The sequence below is a fragment of the Taurulus bubalis genome, assembly GCF_910589615.1.
Source record: "Taurulus bubalis genome assembly, chromosome: 6".
Classification (NCBI taxonomy): domain Eukaryota; kingdom Metazoa; phylum Chordata; class Actinopteri; order Perciformes; family Cottidae; genus Taurulus; species Taurulus bubalis.
Genome location: NC_136594.1, coordinates 321,068 through 347,535, shown reverse-complemented (window position 1 = coordinate 347,535; position 26,468 = coordinate 321,068). Strand labels below are relative to the sequence as shown.

The 26,468-nt window shown below is 46.4% G+C and overlaps 1 protein-coding gene across 1 annotated transcript in view; it reads left to right on the top strand.

Annotated features, from left to right (window-relative positions):
* Positions 1-25,240, top strand: part of LOC306738021 (echinoderm microtubule-associated protein-like 6) — a gene marked incomplete at both ends in the record, with an annotated part of 39,724 nt that extends 14,484 nt beyond the window's left edge. The window contains 26 exons of the mRNA XM_079219851.1: positions 139-232; positions 547-647; positions 1,683-1,885; positions 6,012-6,123; positions 7,697-7,824; positions 8,325-8,466; positions 9,347-9,499; positions 9,583-9,714; positions 10,012-10,100; positions 10,175-10,342; positions 10,416-10,617; positions 10,944-11,070; positions 11,188-11,266; positions 11,345-11,474; positions 11,559-11,657; positions 15,694-15,867; positions 16,262-16,470; positions 16,553-16,710; positions 17,234-17,348; positions 17,693-17,881; positions 17,968-18,140; positions 18,225-18,387; positions 18,602-18,705; positions 19,217-19,370; positions 24,689-24,789; positions 25,216-25,240. Of these exons, the coding sequence (XP_079075977.1) occupies positions 139-232; positions 547-647; positions 1,683-1,885; positions 6,012-6,123; positions 7,697-7,824; positions 8,325-8,466; positions 9,347-9,499; positions 9,583-9,714; positions 10,012-10,100; positions 10,175-10,342; positions 10,416-10,617; positions 10,944-11,070; positions 11,188-11,266; positions 11,345-11,474; positions 11,559-11,657; positions 15,694-15,867; positions 16,262-16,470; positions 16,553-16,710; positions 17,234-17,348; positions 17,693-17,881; positions 17,968-18,140; positions 18,225-18,387; positions 18,602-18,705; positions 19,217-19,370; positions 24,689-24,789; positions 25,216-25,240 (3,524 nt within the window). The remainder of the gene's footprint in view (positions 1-138; positions 233-546; positions 648-1,682; positions 1,886-6,011; positions 6,124-7,696; positions 7,825-8,324; positions 8,467-9,346; positions 9,500-9,582; positions 9,715-10,011; positions 10,101-10,174; positions 10,343-10,415; positions 10,618-10,943; positions 11,071-11,187; positions 11,267-11,344; positions 11,475-11,558; positions 11,658-15,693; positions 15,868-16,261; positions 16,471-16,552; positions 16,711-17,233; positions 17,349-17,692; positions 17,882-17,967; positions 18,141-18,224; positions 18,388-18,601; positions 18,706-19,216; positions 19,371-24,688; positions 24,790-25,215) is intronic.
* Between the last annotated feature and the right edge of the window lie 1,228 nt (positions 25,241-26,468).

Below are 26,468 nucleotides of genomic sequence, written 5' to 3'. Positions count from 1 at the left end.
TGTCTCTCTGTCTCTCTGTATCTTTGTATCTCTGTATCTTTGTCTCTCTGTATCTTTGTATCTCTGTATCTTTGTCTCTCTGTATCTTTGTCTCTCTGTATCTTTGTATCTCTGTATCTTTGTCTCTCTGTGTCTCAGCGGACGGGAAGAGTTTGGTCTCAGTTGGAATTGATGAATTTCACTCCATCGTCATCTGGGACTGGAAGAAAGGAGAGCGACTGGCCAAGGCCAGGTACACCTGTCTGTCTGCTGCTCTGATGCTGCTATGTTTGGACTCAAGCCAACAGTGAACGTATCCTGATAGATCTTCATCAAAACTCCTTCATCGTCATCGTCATCATCATCATCATCATCATCGTCACACATCGTTCATTCTGACTGAAAATAGTCCCAAAAAAACACGTTTTCCTCCTGTTGGTTTGATAACAACTGGAGTGAATGATTGATTAAAAGATTAAAGTCAGACAGGAAGTGAGACCAACATGTCGTCTGTTGATGATGATGATGATGACGATGATGGAACGTAGAATAACTTGTGTCCTTCAGGGGTCACAAAGACAAAACCTTCGTGGTGAAGAGTAACCCGTTCAGGATGGACAAGCTGGTGACGGTCGGCATGAAGCACATCAAGTTCTGGCAACATTCAGGTAGTCCTCTTGTTCCAGAGTTCACAGGTGGTCCTCCTCCTCTTCCTCCTCTTCCTCCTCCTCCTCCTCCTCCTCCTCATCATCACCTTCATCACGAAGCAAACCAACAGCAGTGGAACTGAGAGTGATATTATATTCTGAACCGACACAGAAACCTTTATTACTCCTTTCAACCACATCCTCTCCTTCCTTCTCACCTTTCACAATAAGAGCTCCAGACATGTTTACAGCCGGAGGATTTAATTAGTGAGAGAAACATCACAACAACGTCGTCATCAACAACTGACTGTTCAATTCAATAATTATATTTCAACAATATTTATTGGCAGTTTTCAAATTTAACCTCTAAAAATAGATGAATGTTCAAGTAAAATAACGTCTGCGTTAGAAGCAGCTAGCTTCAGGCTAACGCTGTAATTCAGACGCTGCCTTCCATCCCTTCTCAGACGAAGCGTTTCTGTACATAAATACTGCTCACCGTATGAAGATGATCTCGGGCTTTGTAAACTCCAGTCGCCCCATTTTGACCTCAAAACAAAGAAGAACCTCCGGGGCATCTAACGGGGAGTCTGGAGTTACAGCGCCCTCTTGGGGTCGGTTTCAGGGTCGGCTGATCGGACGCTCCATTGGGAGATTCATCTAAACCGTGTGTACTAAATAAATAAACTTCACTTCATCAAAGAGACTCTAAACATAGTGAGCTGTGATGACTGAGCGTTTGAAGCAGTCTGCTGCGTCATTCTAAGAGATATTCATCCTGGACGTTTTTCCGTCTTTTTCCGTCTTCATTAACCTTTAACCAGTAACACGTATACTGCTATATACACAGATGAAATACTCACAAGGGTTTCTTTATTATAGCCCTTGTGGTTGAGGAGATAACCCCGTTTTTCTATGGGAATGAAAACATTTGCAATTTTGTCGAAACACAGGTGTTTTTCATCAGGTTGTACTAATAACCAAATAAGACCCGGATCAGCATAGTTCTGGTCTCCACCCGCAGCTGAACTAACACACGACCCTCATCGCCTGCAGGCGGCGGGCTCACGTTTAAACGGGGAATCTTCGGGAACCTGGGCAAGCAGGAGACGATGATGTCGGCGTGTTACGGCCGATCCGAGGACCTGGTCTTCTCCGGAGCCACAAACGGAGACGTCTACATCTGGAGAGACACGACGCTCATCAAGACCATCAAAGCCCACGACGGCCCCGTGTTCGCCATGTGCTCCCTGGACAAGGTAACACCTGGGTCACCTGGGACACCTGGGTCACGTGGTACACATATGGGTCACCTGGGTCACCTGGGACACATATGGGTCACCTGGGACACATATGGGACACCTGGGTCACGTGGTACACATTTGGGTCACCTGGGTCACCTGTTACACATTTGGGTCACCTGGGTCACGTGGTACACATATGGGTCACCTGGGTCACCTGAGACACATATGGGTCACCTGGGACACCTGTTACACATATGGGTCACCTGGGACACGTGGTACACATATGGGTCACCTGGGACACCTGTTACACATATGGGTCACCTGGGACACGTGGTACACATATGGGTCACCTGGGACACCTGTTACACATATGGGTCACCTGGGACACGTGGTACACATATGAGTCACCTGGGTCACCTGGGACACGTGTGACACATATGGGTCACCTGGGACACCTGGGACACATATGGGTCACCTGGGACACCTGGGTCACCTGGTACACCTGGGTCACATATGGGTCACCTGGGACACATGGGTCACCAGGGACACCTATGGGTCACCTGGTACACCTGGGACACATGGGTCACATATGGGTCACCTGGGTCACCTGGTACACCTGGGTCACATGGGTCACATATGGGTCACCTGGGACACATGGGTCACCAGGGTCACATATGGGTCACCTGGGACACATATGGGTCACCTGGGACACATAGGTGTCACCTGGGACACATATGGGACACCTGGGTCACATATGGGTCACTTGGGACACGTGGGTCACATATGGGTCACCTGGGACACGTGGTACACCTGGGTCACCTATGGGTCACCTGGGACACCTATGGGTCACCTGGGACACGTGGTACACATATGGGTCACCTGGGACACCTGTTACACATATGGGTCACCTGGGACACGTGGTACACATATGGGTCACCTGGGACACCTGTTACACATATGGGTCACCTGGGACACGTGGTACACATATGGGTCACCTGGGTCACCTGGGACACGTGTGACACATATGGGTCACCTGGGACACCTGGGACACATATGGGTCACCTGGGTCACCTGGTACACCTGGGTCACATATGGGTCACCTGGGACACATGGGTCACCAGGGACACCTATGGGTCACCTGGTACACCTGGGACACATGGGTCACATATGGGTCACCTGGTACACCTGGGTCACATGGGTCACATATGGGTCACCTGGGACACATGGGTTACCAGGGTCACATATGGGTCACCTGGGACACATATGGGTCACCTGGGACACATAGGTGTCACCTGGGACACATATGGGACACCTGGGTCACATATGGGTCACTTGGGACACGTGGGTCACATATGGGTCACCTGGGACACGTGGTACACCTGGGTCACATATGGGTCACCTGGGACACCTGGGACATACAGGTAAAAGCCAGTAAATTAGAATATTTTGAAAAACTTGATTTATTTCAGTAATTGCATTCAAAAGGTGTAACTTGTACATTATATTTATTCATTGCACACAGACTGATGCATTCAAATGTTTATTTCATTTAATTTTGATGATTTGAAGTTGCAACAAATGAAAATCCAAAATTCCGTGTGTCACAAAATTAGAATATTACTTAAGGCTGATACAAAAAAGGGATTTTTAGAAATGTTGGCCAACTGAAAAGTATGAAAATGAAAAATATGAGCATGTACAATACTCAATACTTGGTTGGAGCTCCTTTTGCCTCAATTACTGCGTTAATGCGGCGTGGCATGGAGTCCATGAGTTTCTGGCACTGCTCAGGTGTTATGAGAGCCCAGGTTGCTCTGATAGTGGCCTTCAACTCTTCTGCGTTTTTGGGTCTGGCATTCTGCATCTTCCTTTTCACAATACCCCACAGATTTTCTATGGGGCTAAGGTCAGGGGAGTTGGCTGGCCAATTTAGAACAGAAATACCATGGTCCGTAAACCAGGCACGGGTAGATTTTGCGCTGTGTGCAGGCGCCAAGTCCTGTTGGAACTTGAAATCTCCATCTCCATAGAGCAGGTCAGCAGCAGGAAGCATGAAGTGCTCTAAAACTTGCTGGTATACGGCTGCGTTGACAACGTGGATCCTGTGCCTCTCCTGTCCTCCTCCAGACTCTGGGAGGCACAGGATCCACGTTGCCTGAAGTCTAGTGTAAAGTTTCCCCCATCAGTGATGGTTTGGGGTGCCATGTCATCTGCTGGTGTCGGTCCACTCTGTTTCCTGAGATCCAGGGTCAACGCAGCCGTATACCAGCAAGTTTTAGAGCACTTCATGCTTCCTGCTGCTGACCTGCTCTATGGAGATGGAGATTTCAAGTTCCAACAGGACTTGGCGCCTGCACACAGCGCAAAATCTACCCGTGCCTGGTTTACGGACCATGGTATTTCTGTTCTAAATTGGCCAGCCAACTCCCCTGACCTTAGCCCCATAGAAAATCTGTGGGGTATTGTGAAAAGGAAGATGCAGAATGCCAGACCCAAAAACGCAGAAGAGTTGAAGGCCACTATCAGAGCAACCTGGGCTCTCATAACACCTGAGCAGTGCCAGAAACTCATGGACTCCATGCCACGCCGCATTAACGCAGTAATTGAGGCAAAAGGAGCTCCAACCAAGTATTGAGTATTGTACATGCTCATATTTTTCATTTTCATACTTTTCAGTTGGCCAACATTTCTAAAAATCCCTTTTTTGTATCAGCCTTAAGTATTATTCTAATTTTGTGACACACGGAATTTTGGATTTTCATTTGTTGCAACTTCAAATCATCAAAATTAAATGAAATAAACATTTGAATGCATCAGTCTGTGTGCAATGAATAAATATAATGTACAAGTTACACCTTTTGAATGCAATTACTGAAATAAATCAAGTTTTTCAAAATATTCTAATTTACTGGCTTTTACCTGTATATGGGTCACTTGGGTTACTTGGGTCATCGCTTCTTTTTTTATACTAATAGTCCTTATTTTAGATTTAGTTCTAATTAGGGGTGGGTATCGTTTGGGTTTTTTCCGATACCGGTGCTAAACCGATACTTTTAAAACGATACCGGTGCCTAAACGGTGCCTGAACCCATACTTTTTTATTGCCAAGGCAATTTTTTTTCTTCAAATTGAACAATATTATTAACTGTTTAAAGTATACTATATATATAAATAAATAAGTACATACAAAACACTTGACTTCAAACTACAGCTTCAAACCTTTTAACTTCAAACTATAAAAATATATATTTAAAAAAGAACAGACACAAGCATCATGGCCTGATGGGACCGTGTGCAACAGAACTCAGACTCTGTTGGATCCTAAAACTGCTGCTTTACTGGACTACACGTCACCATTAATATCAACTGGAGAGATTTGTTCCATCAAGCCGAGGACGGCGTTCAAAAGCTCGTGCTCGTGTCTCCAGCGGTCTCTGTGTGCGCGCACTGTGTGTGTGAGCGCTGGAAGCCCCGCCCCCTCGAACCCCGCCCCCTCGAGCCCCGCCCCCTCGAGCCCGGCCCCCTCGAGCCCGGCCCCCTCGAGCCCGGCCCCCTCGAGCCCCGCTCTGCATGCAGGCAGACAGAGAGCAGAGCAGCAGTGCGCTCTGATCCGCTATTTTAATAATCGTTTTTAGCGTGCGGGCACCGCGCTACCTTTTTAGTATCTATATACCGTGCAACTTTACAGAGTAGTGTACAAAAAAAAAAGTATTTAAATCGGCTCAGGCACCGGAAGGAAGCACCGAAATCTGCGTTGCTTTTCGGTCCGGTAGGTACCGGACGCTCGGTACCCAACCCTAGTCCTATTGCAAGAAGATCAAATTGTCATATTATTAGATTACGTTGTAATTTGTCACAATAATATTAGAAAGAGTTGAGACTAAAATATAGTTCCCAGACTTTTCAAATTTTACATTGACACAAAGAGTGGATTATTTTAATCGGAGAAATTATTTTCCAGTTGAATTTTCATTCTTGCAAACATTTAAGTTGAAATATGATTTTAGTTTTGTGGCTTTTATTCACAAACTGAAAAACTGAATTTTATTTAGAGTTTAGTTTGTTTGGATCAGCAGCTCTTTTCTTAGTGTGGATGTTAATAAACTCTCTGACATGTTTCCGTGTGGCGTTCACTGTCCAGGGTTTCGTGACGGGAGGGAAGGACGGCGTGGTGGAGCTCTGGGACGACATGTTCGAGAGGTGTCTGAAGACGTACGCCATCAAGAGAGCCGCTCTGTCTCCGTCCTCCAAAGGTCTCACTGTCTTTCCTTTTCATCATGGTTTTATGATTCACTGTGAACTGCCTTGATGGTCCTGGACTCAATTATGAACTTTGCAACCCTACTGTTCTGCAGTGCTCTAAGCTACTGGTCTTGAGATGCTTAAATTTACATGGAATATTATATGGCTAGGTGGCAAAAAGCATAGTGCATTTGGAGTTTAAAGTACATACAGCTGAATAAAAATGCACTTTGAAATGACATTTACAAAGAGGACCATCCAGGTCCATAAGGGACCCAAAGAGGTTCCTTATGTCCTGACCTCTTCTACATAGAGCCGTGCTCTGTGGTCTCTCGTCCCCGATTCTGTTTTCATGGACAGGATATCAGGGCCCAGGCGGGGGAGGGTAGGGTCTGGTTTGAGGACCTTTAGAACTGTGTCTCGTCTCTTTGCAAATGTTGTTCTGCCGGCTCTGGTCTTGTTGAGATGGAGGATCAGTGAGGAAGACGTAGTCCCTCTGGTCTTGTTGAGATGGAGGTTCATTGAGGAAGACGTAGTCCCTCTGGTCTTGTTGAGATGGAGGTTCATTGAGGAAGACGTAGTCCCTCTGGTCTTGTTGAAATGGAGGTTCATTGAGGAAGACGTAGTCCCTCTGGTCTTGTTGAGATGGAGGTTCATTGAGGAAGACGTAGTCCCTCTGGTCTTGTTGAGATGGAGGTTCATTGAGGAAGACGTAGTCCCTCTGGTCTTGTTGAAATGGAGGTTCATTGAGGAAGGCGTAGTCCCTCTGGTCTTGTTGAGATGGAGGTTCATTGAGGAAGACGTAGTCCCTCTGGTCTTGTTGAAATGGAGGTTCATTGAGGAAGACGTAGTCCCTCTGGTCTTGTTGAGATGGAGGTTCATTGAGGAAGACGTAGTCCCTCTGGTCTTGTTGAGATGGAGGTTCATTGAGGAAGACGTAGTCCCTCTGGTCTTGTTGAAATGGAGGTTCATTGAGGAAGGCGTAGTCCCTCTGGTCTTGTTGAGATGGAGGTTCATTGAGGAAGGCGTAGTCCCTCTGGTCTTGTTGAGATGGAGGTTCATTGTCAGCAGTGAGGAAGACGTAGTACTGGAGTGTGGTGGTGACGAGGGAGCTGAGCCAGGAGACAAAGGTCTGGATTCACCAATGTGTCTTCGATCTCATGTCGTAACATAAAGAATGAGATCGAGGATCCAATCGTCTGAAGGATCTCGTAGGAAGTCTGGACTTAGAGTTAAAGAGAGATGAGTGGACCGCCAGGTCTGAAGAGACCAGCTGAGGATTCAGCATCTGACCAGTAGACCCAGAACAGACCTGGATAAGAGCAAGGTAGTGGATCCATCATGTTTCTGAGGTTCTCCAATGCAGCTGACCTCAGATCAGTCAGACTGATAATGGAGACACTCGGACTACATGGGATCTGACAAAGACTTAGAACAGCTGATCAGCTTCAAAGGGTTTGTCTCCGTTTAGCATCCATCAGAAACAATACACTATAAATGTCACATGACTGAGATCCACTTGCAGACACAAGATGTATCAATATAATACACAATATAATAATAATAACCTGTTCTGATGGTCAGGTCTGCTGCTGGAGGACAACCCGTCCATCAGAGCCATCACTCTGGGTCACGGACACATCCTGCTGGGAACCAAGAACGGAGAAATCCTCGAGATCGACAAGAGTGGACCGATGACGCTGCTGGTTCAGGTGAGACGGGAAGTATCAGTCATGGTCACCTGATCACTGGGTCTCCTGATCACCTGGTCACTTGATCACCTGGTCACTGGATCACCTGATGATCACCTGGTCACTGGGTCACCTGGTCACTGGATCACCTGGTCACCAGATCACCTGATGGTCACCTGGCCACTGGGTCACTTGATCACTGGATCACCTGGCCACTGGATCACCTGATCACTGAATCACTTGATCACCTGGCCACTGGATCACCTGGTCACTGGATCACCTGGTCACTGGATCACTTAACCACCTGGTCACTGGATCACCTGGTCACTGGGTCACCTGGTCACTGGATCATCTGACTACTTGATCACTGGATCACTTGACCACCTGGTCACTGGATCACCTGGTCACTTGATCACCTGGCCACTTGACTCTACTTACCTGTAGATGGAGGGCGAGGTGTGGGGGCTGGCGGCTCTACTTACCTGTGTGTTACCTGTGTTTTACCTGTGTGTTGTGTTCAGGGTCACATGGAGGGCGAGGTGTGGGGGCTGGCCGCTCACCCTCTACTTCCTGTCTGCGCCACCGTCAGCGACGACAAAACTCTGAGGATCTGGGAGCTGTCGGCCAATCACCGCATGGTCGCCGTCCGCAAACTCAAGAAAGGTGAGAATATAAATGTGTGTAACACACAGATAACACACACACAGGTAACACACACAGGTAAAACACACAAGTGCTACCTGTGTGTTACCTGTGTGTGTGTGTTACCAGAGTGTTACCTGTGTGTGTCACCAGTTTGTGTCACCAGTGTGTGTTACCTGTGTGTCACCAGTGTGTGTCACCAGTGTGTGTTACCTGTGTGTCACCAGTGTGTTACCTGTGTGTCTTACCTGTGTGTCACCAGTGTGTGTCACCAGTGTGTGTTACCTGTGTGTCACCTGTGTGTGTTTCCTGTGTGTCACCAGTGTGTGTTACCTGTGTGTCACCAGTGTGTGTCACCAGTGTGTGTTACCTGTGTGTCACCAGTGTGTTACCTGTGTGTCTTACCTGTGTGTCACCAGTGTGTGTCACCAGTGTGTGTTACCTGTGTGTCACCTGTGTGTGTTTCCTGTGTGTCACCAGTGTGTTACCTTTGTGTGTTACCTGTGTGTTACCTGTGTGTTACCTGTGTGTCACCTGTGTGTCACCTGTGTGTTACCTGTGTGTGTTACCAGTGTGTTACCTGTGTGTCACCTGTGTGTCACCAGTGTGTGCTACCTGTGTGTGTCACCAGTGTGTGTCACCAGTGTGTGTTGCCTGTGTGTCACCAGTGTGTGTTACCTGTGTGTGTTACCTGTGTGTCACCAGTGTGTGTTACCAGTGTGTGTTACCTGTGTGTCACCAGTGTGTGTCACCAGTGTGTGTTGCCTGTGTGTCACCAGTGTGTGTTACCTGTGTGTGTTACCTGTGTGTCACCAGTGTGTGTTACCTGTGTGTGTTACCTGTGTGTCACCTGTGTGAGTTACCTGTGTGTCACCAGTGTGTTACCTGTGTCACCTGTCAGGTGGGCGGTGCTGTGCCTTCTCTCCTGACGGTAAAGCTCTGGCCGTGGGTCTGAACGACGGCAGCTTCCTGGTGGTGAACGCCGACACGCTGGAGGACATGGTGACCTTCCACCACCGCAGGGAGCTCATCTCAGACATCCGCTTCTCCCAAGGTACCTGAACTCACCACGGAGGTGTGGCACGGGACGAAGACGATTGGCCCGTCTGTGATGAGTCACAGCTCTGTGTGTTTCAGATGCGGGGAAGTACCTGGCCGTGGCCTCCCACGATTCCTTCGTGGACATCTACAACGTCCTGACCAGCAAGAGGGTGGGCATCTGTAAAGGAGCCGGCAGCTTCGTCACCCACATCGACTGGGACTCTCGAGGTGAGGGACTTTAAAACTACACCACGCGTTAGTGAGGAAGAGCATCGCCCTCATCATCCTCACTCCTCGCCCCACTGTGTTCCTGATGAAGAGTCTCCTCGTCCTCATCACTCTGTCTGATGATAAGATGGAGCTTCTAGGTTAAAATCACCAGTTTATGATATTTACAGTTACAACGTTGACATCATATCATTAAAAGATGGCGGCGGGAGGTTGATCCAACCTCCAGTTCTTTACTCATGAACGTATGACTTTCATTATTTAATATCCCCCTTCATGGAGTCTGTCCTTGCTCAGGTAAACTGCTGCAGGTGAACACCGGAGCCAAAGAGCAGCTGTTCTTCGAGGCGCCGCGAGGACGCAAACAGAGCATCAGCGTGGCGGAGGTCAGACTCTGGACGCATGTTCCCGCCTTGTGTTTCCGTTCTGCAGACGAACACGTTTGCTTGTGTGTTCCCAGTTTGAGAAGCTGGACTGGGCCAGCTGGACGTCCGTTCTGGGTCCGACCTGTGAGGCAATATGGCCGCCGCTCAGCTTGGTTAACGCCGCGTCGCTCAGCGGAGACGGCTCGCTGCTCGCCACCGGAGACGACTTCGGCTTCCTCAAGCTGTTCAGCTTCCCGTCCAGGGTGAGGCCCGGTCCTGCACGCCGCCGTCCGGTCCAGTCCTTCTCATTCTGACTTGTCTCCGCTCTGACCTCAGGGCCAGTTTGCCAAGTTCAAGAAGTACGTGGGGCACAGCACCAACGTGACCAACGTCCGCTGGTCCAATGACGACGCCGTGCTGCTGTCGGTGGGCGGGGCCGACACGGCGCTGATGATCTGGACCCGAGAGCCGGCGGGTCACAAAGAGAGCAAAGCTGTGGACAGCGAGGAGTCGGACGATGACGCCGAGGAAGACGGAGGTAACGGAGACCGAAATAGACCTCAGAGACCCTCAGAGACCGAAATAGACCTCAGAGACCCTCAGAGACATCAGCTCCTTTCAATCCAGATGTGCTGTTGCCTTTAATTGAACCGGATTCAAGGATTTTAATTAACTTCTGCATCGCATTTTATTTCTTAACCTGCAACTTTTATTCTATTTTTAGCTTTTTAATACTGACTGTTTTTAACGTTCTAATGAATGTTCTTAATTGTTTTTAAATCTTCTTTTCTTGTCGTTTTGATGCTTTAAATGGTTTTATGTGAAGCTCCACAATGAACGCGCTTTGCCTCGTGGTGTTTCCAGGGTACGACAGCGACGTGGCCCGGGAGAAGGTGGTGGACTACGTCACCAAGATCTACTCTGCCAGCATCAGGAACATGTCAGGAACCAGACCTCACCTGCAGCTCAAAGAGCTACCTGTGGAGGAGAGGTGACCAGATGACACACACACACACACACACACACACACACACACACACACACACACACACACACACACACACAGTGTTTCACCATCTGAACTGGTTCTGGACCGGCTCCTGTCCAGGCCTCCTGTGAGCCGAGCCGCCCCGCTGCCAGACAAGCTGCTGAAGAACAACGTGACCAAGAAGAAGAAGGCGGTGGAGGTCAGTCTGGACCTCCTCTGCAGCGTCCGGTCCACTGGCGGTGACTTCCCCTCAAACAGCTGCTGTGTCTGGTTTCAGGAGCTGGTGCTGGAGCACGTGTTTGGCTACAGAGGCTTCGACTGTCGCAACAACCTGCATTACCTCAACGACGGCGCTGACATCATCTTCCACACCGCGGCCGCCGTGGTTATCCAGAACCTGTCCGCCGGTCAGTGCAGCCCTCAGACCGGCCTCTAGTGTTGCATGTTGTTGTTGATGATGACGTCACAACACCTGCTTCCCGTCCCGACAGGAACCCAGAGTTTCTACCTGGAACACACCGACGACATACTCTGTCTGACCATCAATCAACACCCAAAGTACCAAAACATCATCGCTACGGGACAGATCGGTGAGTAAAGACTGGACTGTGTTCATGCTATCTTCTTACAAACAGTAAGTAGCTTTAATATCTGCAAAATCTTTTCAACTGCAGAAGACCACAAAGAGACTTAAAACAACCACAAATAGACACTTAACAACCACAAAGAGACTTAAAACAACCACAAATAGACACTTAACAACCACAAAGAGACTTAAAACAACCACAAGGAGATGTAAAACAACCACAAGGAGACGTAAAACAACCACAAGGAGACGTAAAACAACCACAAGGAGACACTTAACAACCATAAGGAGACACTTAACAACCACAAGGAGACACTTAACAACCACAAGGAGACGTAAAACAACCACAAAGAGACACTTAACAACCACAAGGAGACGTAAAACAACCACAAGGAGACACGAAACAACCACAAGGAGACTTGAAACAACCTCAAAGAGACACAAAACAACCACAAGGAGACTTAAAACAACTACAAAGAGACACTTAACAACGACAAGGAGACTTAAAACAACTACAAAGAGACACTTAACAACCACAAGGAGACGTAAAACAACCACAAAGAGACTTCAAACAACCACAAGGAGACACGAAACAACCACAAGGAGACTTGAAACAACCTCAAAGAGACACAAAACAACCACAAGGAGACTTAAAACAACTACAAAGAGACACTTAACAACCACAAGGAGACGTAAAACAACCACAAAGAGACTTCAAACAACCACAAAGAGACACTTAACAACCACAAAGAGACACTTAACAACCACAAAGAGACACTTAACAACCACAAAGAGACTTAAAACAACCTCAAAGAGACACGAAACAACCACAAGGAGACTTGAAACAACCTCAAAGAGACACAAAGAGTTGGCACAAAGGGAAGGGAACAGTTTAGAGTGGGGATACAACAGATGAACAGTTGTGCTCATGCATGACCGCACTGCTTTTTGCCCATTGCACTTCTTTTCTTTTCCACTGCTTCCTCATTGTCACTCCTCACCTCACCTCCAGGCGACATGGCCGACCTGCCAGGTAAGTCTGCTGTCACTCAGCATCCCGATCATCCACACACACATTCTGTTGACGTGTGGGAACTGTGTGTTTGACGTGTTGGTGTCGTGTGCAGAGGCTGAAGTGTCCGGTGAGTATCTGCAGTCAGGATCCAGTTCAGGTCTGGTTCTTCTGTGTAGCTCCACCCCCAGTCTGTCACAGACCAGGTCCACACTAACGTGGATTCAGATGAAAACACAGCTTCTTTGTGGAATCCATTCACAATAAACCAAAGACCCCGTCAGCTCTGATCCTGGAGACTTCTTTCTTCCTTTGGATAAATCGTGGTCCAAGTAATAAAAGTCTGAAGACAACCAGACTGGACCACTGGCAGTGCTTTGAGCCGGAGCAGCGGGGGAAACGTGTGAACGTTCATTCTAGAAAGTTCTTTAAACGAGTTGATAGTTTTGTTGTGATGTCGCAAGAAGGAAACCAGACGGTGAAGCTGTGACGAGGCCTTAAAGGGCTCAGAGGGGAATTCATTGAATGTTTCCAGGATTAGAGTTCGACGCAGTTACTGTGAACTTAATGGACCATTCAGAGCTTCCTGTGGAGGAAGACGAGGAAGAGATTAATATCATACAAACAGCAATCTGAAGCATTAGTGTGGATGGAGAACCTTTTTGTAAACGGTGTTTTCAAATGAGTCCACTTCAGAGTGAGCGTGGCAGGAGAGAAACTAAAGCAACCACGCCTTGCTTAGCAGCTCCTATTAGCATGTCAACATGGGCTGCTGCTGGTGACACTGTGATTCAGAGCTGCTGGACCCGGACCTCTGGTACTGATGCAGGAGATCTCAGGGATCTTTCATCACCCGGTCTGATTCAACTCGACAGCCGTGATCACACCCTTCATTTACTGGAGATGTTCACGGTCCCCAGAGGAGGAGTCTAATGAAAGAACATTATAAATGTACAAACACAGATATTCACAGTCCCCAGAGGAGGAATCTAATGAAAGAACATTATAAATGTACAAACACAGATATTCATGGTCATCAGAGGAGGAATCTAATGAAAGAACATTATAAATGTACAAACACAGATATTCACGGTCCCCAGAGGAGGAATCTAATGAAAGAACATTATAAATGTACAAACACAGATATTCATGTTCCTCAGAGGAGGAAGCTAATGAAAGAACATTATAAATGTACAAACACAGATATTCATGTTCCTCAGAGGAGGAATCTAATGAAAGAACATTAGAAATGTACAAACACAGATGTTCATGGTCATCAGAGGAGGAATCTAATGAAAGAACATTATAAATGTACAAACACAGATATTCATGGTCCTCATAGGAGGAATCTAATGAAAGAACATTATAAATGTACAAACACAGATATTCATGGTCATCAGAGGAGGAATCTAATGAAAGAACATTATGAATGTACAAACACAGATATTCATGGTCATCAGAGGAGGAATCTAATGAAAGAACATTAGAAATGTACAAACACAGATGTTCATGGTCCTCATAGGAGGAATCTAATGAGAGTACATTAGAAATGTACAAACTAAGAAATGAGATATACAACTTAATGATGTTAACTGAAGGGACTAAACAGAAGTAGGTGGCCACAGCTGAAGGAGGGGTGGACCGTTTAAAGGTCCGATCACATTTGGAGGAGAACCTGATGACTCGAATAGACGTCGAAGAGGAATTACGGACATTGGAGATGGAAGCTGCTCTGACGCTTCTAAATACACAACTGGTCCCAACTGGCCGACTTTAGCCTTCAGGTCATGTGACTATGACACAAGGTGGAGGGGAAAACAAGCAGTTTGTACTCTGAATCAAAACAGTCTCTTACCAGACGTTCTCTGTTGAGTCAGCATGTCAGTGCCAGATAGAAGACTGATCCCCTATCTCCTCAACTCCTGTTTCCTAGCCTGTTCTCCCTGATACTCTCCTCACTGCCTTTTGGTTCCCGCTATCCTTTTCTTCAACGGTTCCTTACCTCTTCAGTCCATTGTTTCCATTATTATTTGGTGTTTTGCATCCTTGATTCCATGGCTTTTTGGTTATTTGGTCCATCAACTCCTTGATTCCATGATTCTCTGTTTCTAATTGTTCTGCTGTTTCTCTGTTCTTTGCTTCCTCTTGGTTCCCTTATTACCTTAAGTCCTTGATTCCTTGTGTGTTGCTTCCACATTGCCTAGGACCCTCTAGTCCTGTGCTCCTTGGTACTGTGGGTCTTAGGTTCCTTTGTTCTACTGTTCTTTGAATCCTCGATTCAACAGTTTCAAGGATCCAAGCAAATAACCAACGATGGTGCTGAACAGCTAAGGATGGTTCCTTGGCTGCCTTAATGCCGTTGGTCCTTGGTACCACAGTCCCTGGGATTCTTGGTTCCTTGATACTGTGACATTTAGGTTCTTTGGATCTTATGGTTCCTCAGCTTCCTTACTGTCTCATGGACTTAGGCCTTTGGTTCTATATTTTCTGGGTTGCGAGGGTCTTTGCCTGCAACAACAAATCGATTAAATTGACTAAACTCAATTCTAAAAATAGTTGGCAATGAATTTCATCATCAATTGGTTGGGTCAATGTTACGATGCCGTGGAGCCAGCCAATGAGGAGCTCACATGTTGAGCTGTTCTCTTGTCTCATGAAGCTGTTTTAAAGTTAACACTGGATGAAGCTAACGCCCTGATCAACCTTTTTAATGTTATTAGATTCATAATCGATTAATCAAAGTAATAATTGACAGAATAGTTGACTATCAAAATAGTTGTTAAGTGCAGCACTAGATAGGTCCTTTGGTTCATTGAGTCCTGGACTACCACAGTACCTCAGGTCTCTGGTTCTACTGTTCCTTGGCCCATTGGTACTGTAGTTCTTAGGTTCCTATGTGCTATGGTTCCAGGGCTACCTTACTGCCTCAGGTCTCTGGTTCTACTGTTCCTTGGCTCCTTAGATGAGTTGCCTTGGTTCTGTGGCTCCTCAGTTCTTTGGTTCCTACATATCTGGTCTCCTCTATCAGGCCTTGCTCCGTCCATCCATGTATGGGATGCCATGACCAAGCAGACGTTGTCCATCCTCCGCTGTTCCCACGCTAAAGGTGTCGGCTACGTCAACTTCAGCGCCACAGGAAAGCTGCTGCTGTCAGTGGGAGTGGAGCCTGAACACACCATCACCGTGTGGAGGTGGCAGGAAGGTACATCGGTCTTCTTTATCACTTTTAGGACGGCTGTGGTTCAGGAGGTAGAGCGGTCACCATTAGGATGCAAGAAGAACCCCAAAGAGTGAATGTTAATCACTCCTGAAGGGTGTGTGTGTGTGTGTGTGTGTGTGTGTGTGTGTGTGTGTGTGTGTGTGTGTGTGTGTGTGTGTGTGTGTGTGTGTGTGTGTGTGTGTGTGGACTGTCACAGGACATGTCTGTTTGTGGCTAATAAACACACAAATGTAAAAAATTGCTTTATTTTCATACATTAAGCAGTTTTAAGGATATTTTGACCAGTAAGGACTAACGTGAAGCAAAGAGCCTTTCTACATGTAACACCAACAGAGTTCACTGTGACTTGAGACGTGACCTTTGACCTCTCTGCCAGGCACCAAGGTTACCTGTAAAGGTGGCCACGCTGAGCGGATCTTTGTGGTGGAGTTCAGACCGGACTCCGACACCCAGTTTGTGTCGGTGGGAATCAAACACATCAAGTTCTGGACTCTAGTCGGAGGTTCGCTCGTGTACAAGAAAGGCGTGATCGGCTCGGTGGAGGACGGCCGCATGCAGACCATGCTGTCTGTCGCCTTCGGTGCTGTAAGACCACAACCTAGCTTTGGCTCACCTTCTAAAATAAGATGTTGAAATCCGGATATTGAGCCAGTGTTTTTGTCTCCAGAGCAACCTGACGTTCACCGGCGCCATTAACGGAGACGTTTACGTGTGGAGGGAGCACTTCCTGGTTCGAGTGGTGGCGAAGGCGCACAGTGGTCCGATCTTCACCATGTACACCACCCTGAGGGACGGACTCATCGTCACCGGAGGGAAGGAGCGGCCGTGAGTACCCTGGAATCAACGGGCTTGACCCCAGCTACAGTTAGAAGTCACAGACCAGTTCGCTTTCAGTGGTAACTTCTGATCCACCTCACTGAGGGCAGCGGTTCTCATTGAGCTAGCTATAACATAACAGTGCATTACCTCCATCTTTGAATCCCAGTTATGTTGAGGCTGACTCTGGGGGGCCAGCAGGTTGAGTTCCAGGTGACAAACTGTGGCTCTTGACTCCTGTGATGGGTCAAGATGATTAGAGATAACTGTGACAGGACTATGGACATGAGGGCCAACTCTTTGTTTCGGGTGAAAGACCAGACCATTGGTTCTTTCCTGACTCCCATATTTGGTTGAAGCAGGAATAGGGACAACCGGAAACGTGGGGGGGCAGTTGGTTCAGTTCTTCTGGATCCACAATGGCTGCTGATGTTCCTGGCGGTTCATCTGGCAGCATGGGAGCAAAGGGATTGGCTTTTATGACACATAGAGAAGCAGTGCACTGAGAACTGTCTGTTGGTGCATGTGACAGAACTAAAGAGGGCGGCGCTGTGAAGCTGTGGGATCAGGAGATGAAGCGCTGCAGAGCCTTTCAGCTGGAAACCGGCCAACCGGTGGAGAACGTCCGGTCTGTCTGCAGAGGGAAGGTACGAGGCAGTGGCAACAACCACTGCAATGTGAAGACGAAATAGTCAAAACGTTCTAGAGCAGTTGGTAGCATTATATAGAAGGTCTTTGTAGGAATAACTAATGGGTTAACATTTTATTTACCAAGTTTCTATCTGCTCGATGTACTCAAGGAGACATCTGTGTGAAGTAGCAGCAACTGATTTTTAGCTTCGCTAAATGATACAATTCAGAGATTTCTTTAAAAAAAAAGTGGTTTGAAAGAGGGAAGACTAATTCTTCAGCCGCAGGCAGGATGATCTTAAATGTCGTCACTGAAACAACAATCGCAAACCTTCCGTGTCCTTTGTCCCCGGGGATCCAGGGTAAGATCCTGGTGGGCACCAAAGATGGCGAGATCATCGAGGTTGGAGAAAAGAACGCCGCCTCCAACACCATGATCAACGGACACACTCAGGGAGGGATCTGGGGTTTGGCAACTCATCCTTTCAAAGACGTCTTCATCTCCGCCAGCGACGACGGGACCATCCGGATATGGGACCTGGCCGACAAGGTAGCGGCCCGAAGGCTGACACGGAGACGTCTGTTCAACAGCTTAACAGTCTTCTCACTCGGTCTGTTCTTGGTTTTCTGTGTCAGAAACTTCTGAACAAGGTGAGTTTGGGTCATCCCGCCAAGTGCACCTCCTACAGTCCCAACGGAGAGATGGTGTCCATCGGCATGGAGAACGGAGAGTTCATCGTGCTGCTGGTCAACTCCCTCACCGTCTGGGGCAAGAAGAGAGACCGCAGCGTGGCCATCCAGGACATACGGTACGACATTGGGTCTTTAGCGCCTCTGTGTTGAACCTGAACCGACTACACATGTCTCTGGGGTCTGGGGTCTTTGTGGTTCAGGTTCAGTCTAGACAACCGGTTCTTGGCGGTGGGTTCAGTCGAGAGCGCCGTGGACTTCTACGACCTTTCTCTGGGGCCGTCCCTGAACAGGATCGGCTACTGTAAGGACATCCCCGGCTCCGTCATCCAGATCGACTTCTCGGCCGACAGCAAACACATCCAGGTTAAAAAGACTACAATTCTGAGAATTATGACACATTATGACGGGCTCAGTTTCGTCAGGAGCAACGGTTTGGGCTGTGACCTCTGACCTTTCACTAACAGCTTCTTGTTATGTGGTGGAGGTGCCTTTACTACAGTTAAGCTCAGTGAAACTCTTTCATGAGATCTGCATCAGTGAACTGACTACAGCGTGAACTCCTTCATTCCCTCCCCAGGTGTCCACCAGCACCTACACTCGGCAGGTGCATGAAGTTCCCTCAGGAAAGATTGTCACGGAGCAGTCTGTATTTGAGAGGATCACCTGGGCTACCTGGACCAGGTGAGGCTGTGGCACAAAACCAATGCTCTATTCTACTGTGTGGTGTGTTGCGTTTAGGGAACATGCTGCTGGGCCTCAGGAACGTATGGAAGAACTTATCCTGCGGTGCTAAAGGAAAAGATACTAGTGGAAATACACTTTCTTTACACCTTACAACTGGAACTAAACGCTAGACGCGGTTCATTTGATTCAGGACCGACCATGAAGATCAGTTCACATATTGTAGAACTAATGAGAGAAATACACCATGCAGGCAAAAGAACATCATGTAGAGATCAGGGAACCGTAGAACATGCTGGGGAAAGTTTTAGGGAACATGCTGGGGAAAGTTTTAGGGAACATGCTAGAGAACATGCTGGGGAAAGTTTTAGGGAACATGCTAGAGAACATGTTCGGGACCATGTTGAGGAACATGCTAGAGAACATGTTAGAGAACATGCTAGGGAACATGTTAGAGAACTTGTTGGTTCCCCTACTGACCCTGACCTTGCTGGTTCTGGTGGTTCCTCAGCATCCTCGGGGACGAGGTTCTTGGCGTGTGGCCTCGTAACGCGGAGAAGGCCGACGTGAACTGTGCGTGCGTTTCCCACGACGGCCTCTACCTGGTGACCGGGGACGACTTCGGCCTCATCAAGCTCTTCGACTTCCCGTGCACCGACAAGTTTGTGAGTGACCTCTGTTTGTGAGTGACCTCTGTTTGTGAATGACCTCTGTTTGTAGATGGCCTCTGTTTGTAGATTACCTCTGTTTGTAGATTACCTCTGTTTGTGAATGACCTCTGTTTGTGAATGACCTCTGTTTGTAGATGGCCTCTGTTTGTAGATTACCTCTGTTTGTAGATGACCTCTGTTTGTGAATGACCTCTGTTTGTGAATGACCTCTGTTTGTAGATGGCCTCTGTTTGTAGATTACCTCTGTTTGTAGATGACCTCTGTTTGTGAATGACCTCTGTTTGTGAATGACCTCTGTTTGTAGATGGCCTCTGTTTGTAGATTACCTCTGTTTGTAGATGACCTCTGTTTGTGAATGGCCTCTGTTTGTAGATTACCTCTGATTGTAGATGACCTCTGTTTGTGAATGACCTCTGTTTGTGAATGACCTCTGTTTGTGAGTGACCTCTGTTTGTGAGTGATCTCTGTTTGTAGGTGACCTCTGTTTGTGAATGACCTCTGTTTGTAGATTACCTCTGATTGTAGATGACCTCTGTTTGTGAATGACCTCTGTTTGTGAATGACCTCTGTTTGTAGATGGCCTCTGTTTGTAGATTACCTCTGATTGTAGATGACCTCTGTTTGTGAATGACCTCTGTTTGTGAATGACCTCTGTTTGTGAATGACCTCTGTTTGTAGATGACCTCTGTTTGTGAATGACCTCTGTTTGTAGATGACCTCTGTTTGTAGGTGACCTCTGTTTGTGAGTGACCTCTGTTTGTAAATAAACTCTGTTTGTAGATGACCTCTTTTTGTAGGTGACCTCTGTTTGTAGGTGACCTCTGTTTGTAGATGACCTCTGTTTGTGAGTGACCTCTGTTTGTAAATGACCTCCATTTGTGAGTGACCTCTGTTTGTAAATGACCTCTGTTTGTAAATTACCTCTGTTTGTAGGTGACCTCTGTTTGTAGGTGACCTCTGTTTGTGAGTGTCCTCTGTTTGTAGGTGACCTCTGTTTGCAACTGACCTTTGTTTGTAAATGACCTTTGTTTGTAGATGACCTCTGTTTGTAACTGACCTTTGTTTGTAAATGACCTCTGTTTGTAGATGACCTCTGTTTGTAGATGACCTCCATTTGTGAGTGACCTCTGTTTGTAAATGACCTCTGTTTGTGAGTGACCTCTGTTTGTGAGTGATCTCTGTTTGTAGGTGACCTCTGTTTGTAAATGACCTCTGTTTGTAAATGACCTCTGTTTGTAGGTGACCTCTGTTTGTAAATGACCTCTTTTTGTAGGTGACCTCTGTTTGTAGATGACCTCTGTTTGTAAGTGACCTCTGTTTGTAGATGACCTCCGTTTGTAGATGACCTCTGTTTGTAGATGACCTCCGTTTGTGAGTGACCTCTGTTTGTGAATGACCTCTGTTTGTAGATGACCTCTGTTTGTAGATGACCTCTGTTTGTAGATGACCTCCGTTTGTGAGTGACCTCTGTTTGTAAATGACCTCTGTTTGTGAGTGTCCTCTGTTTGTAGGTGACCTCTGTTTGTAACTGACCTTTGTTTGTAACTGACCTTTGTTTGTAGATGACCTCTGTTTGTAACTGACCTCTGTTTGTAAATGACCTCTGTTTGTAGATGACCTCTGTTTGTAGATGACCTCCGTTTGTGAGTGACCTCTGTTTGTAAATGACCTCTGTTTGTGAGTGACCTCTGTTTGTGAGTGATCTCTGTTTGTAGGTGACCTCTGTTTGTGAGTGACCTCTGTTTGTAAATAAACTCTGTTTGTAGATGACCTCTTTTTGTAGGTGACCTCTGTTTGTAGATGACCTCTGTTTGTAGATGACCTCCGTTTGTGAGTGACCTCTGTTTGTAAATGACCTCTGTTTGTGAGTGACCTCTGTTTGTGAGTGATCTCTGTTTGTAGGTGACCTCTGTTTGTGAGTGACCTCTGTTTGTAAATAAACTCTGTTTGTAGATGACCTCTTTTTGTAGGTGACCTCTGTTTGTAGATGACCTCTGTTTGTAGATGACCTCCGTTTGTGAGTGATCTCTGTTTGTAGGTGACCTCTGTTTGTAAATGACCTCTGTTTGTAAATGACCTCTGTTTGTAGATGACCTCTGTTTGTAAGTGACCTCTGTTTGTAGATGACCTCTGTTTGTGAGTGATCTCTGTTTGTAGGTGACCTCTGTTTGTAAATGACCTCTGTTTGTAGATGACCTCTGTTTGTAGATGACCTCTGTTTGTGAATGATCTCTGTTTGTGAATGACCTCTGTTTGTAGATGATCTCTGTTTGTGAATGACCTCTGTTTGTAGGTGACCTCTGTTTGTAAGTGACCTCTGTTTGTAGGTGACCTCTGTTTGTAGGTGACCTCTGTTTGTAGGTGACCTCTGTTTGTAAATGACCTCTGTTTGTTGGTGACCTCTGTTTGTAAATGACCTCTGTTTGTAGGTGACCTCTGTTTGTAGGTGACCTCTGTTTGTGAGTGACATCTGTTTGTAGGTGACCTCTGTTTATAAATTACCTCTGTTTGTGAGTGACCTCTGTTTGTAGGTGACCTCTGTTTGTAGATGACCTCTGTTTGTAAGTGACCTCTGTTTGTAGATGACCTCTGTTTGTGAATGACCTCTGTTTGTGAATGACCTCTGTTTGTAGATGATCTCTGTTTGTGAATGACCTCTGTTTGTAGGTGACCTCTGTTTGTAGGTGACCTCTGTTTGTAAATGACCTCTGTTTGTAGGTGACCTCTGTTTGTAGGTGACTGCTGTTTGTAAATTACCTCTGTTTGTAGGTGACCTCTGTTTGTAAGTGACCTCTGTTTGTAGGTGACCTCTGTTTGTAGGTGACCTCTGTTTGTAAATGACCTCTGTTTGTTGGTGACCTCTGTTTGTAAATGACCTCTGTTTGTAGGTGACCTCTGTTTGTGAGTGACATCTGTTTGTAAGTGACCTCTGTTTGTAAGTGACCTCTGTTTGTAGGTGACCTCTGTTTGTAGGTGACCTCTGTTTGTAAATGACCTCTGTTTGTAGGTGACTGCTGTTTGTAAATTACCTCTGTTTGTAGGTGACCTCTGTTTGTAAGTGACCTCTGTTTGTAGGTGACCTCTGTTTGTAGGTGACCTCTGTTTGTAAATGACCTCTGTTTGTTGGTGACCTCTGTTTGTAGATGACCTCTGTTTGTTGGTGACCTCTGTTTGTAAATGACCTCTGTTTGTAGGTGACCTCTGTTTGTGAGTGACATCTGTTTGTAAGTGACCTCTGTTTGTAAGTGACCTCTGTTTGTAGGTGACCTCTGTTTGTAGGTGACCTCTGTTTGTAGGTGACCTCTGTTTGTGAGTGACATCTGTTTGTAAGTGACCTCTGTTTGTAAGTGACCTCTGTTTGTAGGTGACCTCTGTTTGTGAGTGACCTCTGTTTGTAGGTGACCTCTGTTTGTAGGTGACCTCTGTTTGTAGGTGACCTCTGTTTGTAGGTGACCTCTGTTTGTGAGTGACATCTGTTTGTAGGTGACCTCTGTTTATAAATTACCTCTGTTTGTGAGTGACCTCTGTTTGTAGGTGACCTCTGTTTGTAGGTGACCTCTGTTTGTAGGTGACCTCTGTTTGTGAGTGACATCTGTTTGTAAGTGACCTCTGTTTGTAAGTGATCTCTGTTTGTAGGTGACCTCTGTTTGTGAGTGACCTCTGTTTGTAGGTGACCTCTGTTTGTAGGTGACCTCTGTTTGTAGGTGACCTCTGTTTGTAGGTGACCTCTGTTTGTGAGTGACATCTGTTTGTAGGTGACCTCTGTTTATAAATTACCTCTGTTTGTGAGTGACCTCTGTTTGTAGGTGACCTCTGTTTGTAGATGACCTCTGTTTGTAAGTGACCTCTGTTTGTAGATGACCTCTGTTTGTGAATGACCTCTGTTTGTGAATGACCTCTGTTTGTAGATGATCTCTGTTTGTGAATGACCTCTGTTTGTAGGTGACCTCTGTTTGTAGGTGACCTCTGTTTGTAAATGACCTCTGTTTGTAGGTGACCTCTGTTTGTAGGTGACTGCTGTTTGTAAATTACCTCTGTTTGTAGGTGACCTCTGTTTGTAAGTGACCTCTGTTTGTAGGTGACCTCTGTTTGTAGGTGACCTCTGTTTGTAAATGACCTCTGTTTGTTGGTGACCTCTGTTTGTAAATGACCTCTGTTTGTAGGTGACCTCTGTTTGTGAGTGACATCTGTTTGTAAGTGACCTCTGTTTGTAAGTGACCTCTGTTTGTAGGTGACCTCTGTTTGTAGGTGACCTCTGTTTGTAAATGACCTCTGTTTGTAGGTGACTGCTGTTTGTAAATTACCTCTGTTTGTAGGTGACCTCTGTTTGTAAGTGACCTCTGTTTGTAGGTGACCTCTGTTTGTAGGTGACCTCTGTTTGTAAATGACCTCTGTTTGTTGGTGACCTCTGTTTGTAGATGACCTCTGTTTGTTGGTGACCTCTGTTTGTAAATGACCTCTGTTTGTAGGTGACCTCTGTTTGTGAGTGACATCTGTTTGTAAGTGACCTCTGTTTGTAAGTGACCTCTGTTTGTAGGTGACCTCTGTTTGTAGGTGACCTCTGTTTGTAGGTGACCTCTGTTTGTGAGTGACATCTGTTTGTAAGTGACCTCTGTTTGTAAGTGACCTCTGTTTGTAGGTGACCTCTGTTTGTAGGTGACCTCTGTTTGTAGGTGACCTCTGTTTGTGAGTGACATCTGTTTGTAAGTGACCTCTGTTTGTAAGTGACCTCTGTTTGTAAATGACCTCTGTTTGTAGGTGACCTCTGTTTGTAGGTGACCTCTGTTTGTAGGTGACCTCTGTTTGTGAGTGACCTCTGTTTGTAGGTGACCTCTGTTTGTAGGTGACCTCTGTTTGTAGGTGACCTCTGTTTGTAGGTGACCTCTGTTTGTGAGTGACATCTGTTTGTAAGTGACATCTGTTTGTAAGTGACATCTGTTTGTAAGTGACCTCTGTTTGTAGGTGACCTCTGTTTGTAGGTGACCTCTGTTTGTAGGTGACCTCTGTTTGTGAGTGACCTCTGTTTGTAGGTGACCTCTGTTTGTAGGTGACCTCTGTTTGTAGGTGACCTCTGTTTGTAGGTGACCTCTGTTTGTGAGTGACATCTGTTTGTAAGTGACATCTGTTTGTAAGTGACCTCTGTTTGTAGGTGACCTCTGTTTGTAGGTGACCTCTGTTTGTGAGTGACATCTGTTTGTAAGTGACATCTGTTTGTAAGTGACCTCTGTTTGTAAGTGACCTTAGCGTGCCGGTGGTTCCTCGACGTGCGCGGGTTCCCTCACGGCTCTTTGTGCTTCCTCCCGGTTCCACAGGCCAAACACAAGCGCTACTTCGGCCACTCGGCTCACGTCACCAACGCTCGCTTCTCCTGCGACGACAAGTTCGTCATCAGCGCCGGAGGCAGCGACTGCAGGTGAGATAAACACCTGAGGCCTCGGAACACCTGAGACCCAAACACTCACATACTCATTGAAAAAAACGCTGCTAACGTTACTAGCTCTCCTCCTGTTGGTTCTCCATTAGCGGTGCTGCTAATGTTACTAGCTCTCCTCCTGTTGGTTCTCCGTTAGCAGTGCTGCTAACGTTACTAGCTCTCCTCCTGTTGGTTCTCCGTTAGCGGTGCTGCTAACGTTACTAGCTCTCCTCCTGTTGGTTCTCTGTTAGCGGTGCTGCTAACGTTTCTAGCTCTCCCTCTGTTGGTCTAAACACTGATTGGTTGTTCACAAAGTCACATGATCAGAGATCAGAGACTAGAGAAACATCCATGATACTGGATACTGGAGGATAAAACCGTATTTACACCCTGATGGTTAACGTTTTTTCTGTTTCTTCCCTTCAGTTTATTCGTGTGGAAATGTCAGTGAGATCCACAAGAACCCTTCTGGGTCCTCCACCTGGGTCCTCCACCTGGGTCCTCCACCTGGGTCCTCCACCTGGCCCTCCGGAGCCGGCGGTGCTGTGTTTTATTGTGACGTAGCTCAGATGCATTTCATGTGAAACTGGTTCATGTTTCAGGTCTGTGTTCCTTTGTGTTGTTAAAGTTTTCTGGTTGAACCGGTTTGAACGAAGTGGAATCTGTTTCATGTGTTATAATAATATGTGTATTATATGGTATATAATGTGTATACTATGTGTATTATATATTATATATAATACACATAGTATATTCCATGTTTCTGTTTGTCAGGATGTGCCTTTTTCACAAACTCTGACCAAACATTTGATACAACTTTATTTATAATGGTGCTATGAAACGTGATCATTTAGGGCTTTTTACAGATGTTGTATTGTTTTGTATCTTGTACTGTGATGAAGATGAAGTTCTATATTACTGCACTGAGTACTGAAGTGAAGAAGATGGATCTGAGTTTGATCCCAGTGGGAAAAAAGTCTTTCTACCTCAAAATGCATAATGTGAAACTTATAGTAAAAAAGATTTAAGGTAGAAAATATTAATTAAATTCATTGAGCAGAACAGAGACTTGGGAACGTTTTCTATCCACAGAACCGTGTTCTCTCTGAGCAGAACCGTGTTCTCTCTCTGGTGTTTCTAAACGTGAAGAAAGTGAACGCTGCTTGTGAACGAGGATTTAAAGAGAAACACCAGCGGGTTAATTACCTGATGATCCTCTGTCCTGTCAGGAACCGTTCTATATGGAGCTGTTCTGTAAGCAACTGTTCTGTTTTAATCTGTTCTATAAGGATTTGTCCTGTCAGGAACCGTTCTATAAGGTACCGTTCTATAAGGTACCGTTCTATAAGGTACCGTTCTCTAAGGAACCCGTGCAACAACAGATATGTATCCTTGAGTCCATGACGTTTACGTTCTGTCTGTCAAACTGCTTTGAGTTATTTACCTAATGATCCTCTGTTCTGTAAGAACTGTTCTGTAAGCAACTGTTCATTAAGGAACCGTTGTCTAAGGAACTGTTCTCTAAGAAACCGTTGTGTAAGGAACCGTTGTGTAAGGAACCGTTGTGTAAGGAACTGTTGTGTAAGGAACCGTTGTGTAAGGAACCGTTGTGTAAGGAACTGTTGTGTAAGGAACCGTTGTGTAAGGAACCGTTGTGTAAGGAACTGTTGTGTAAGGAA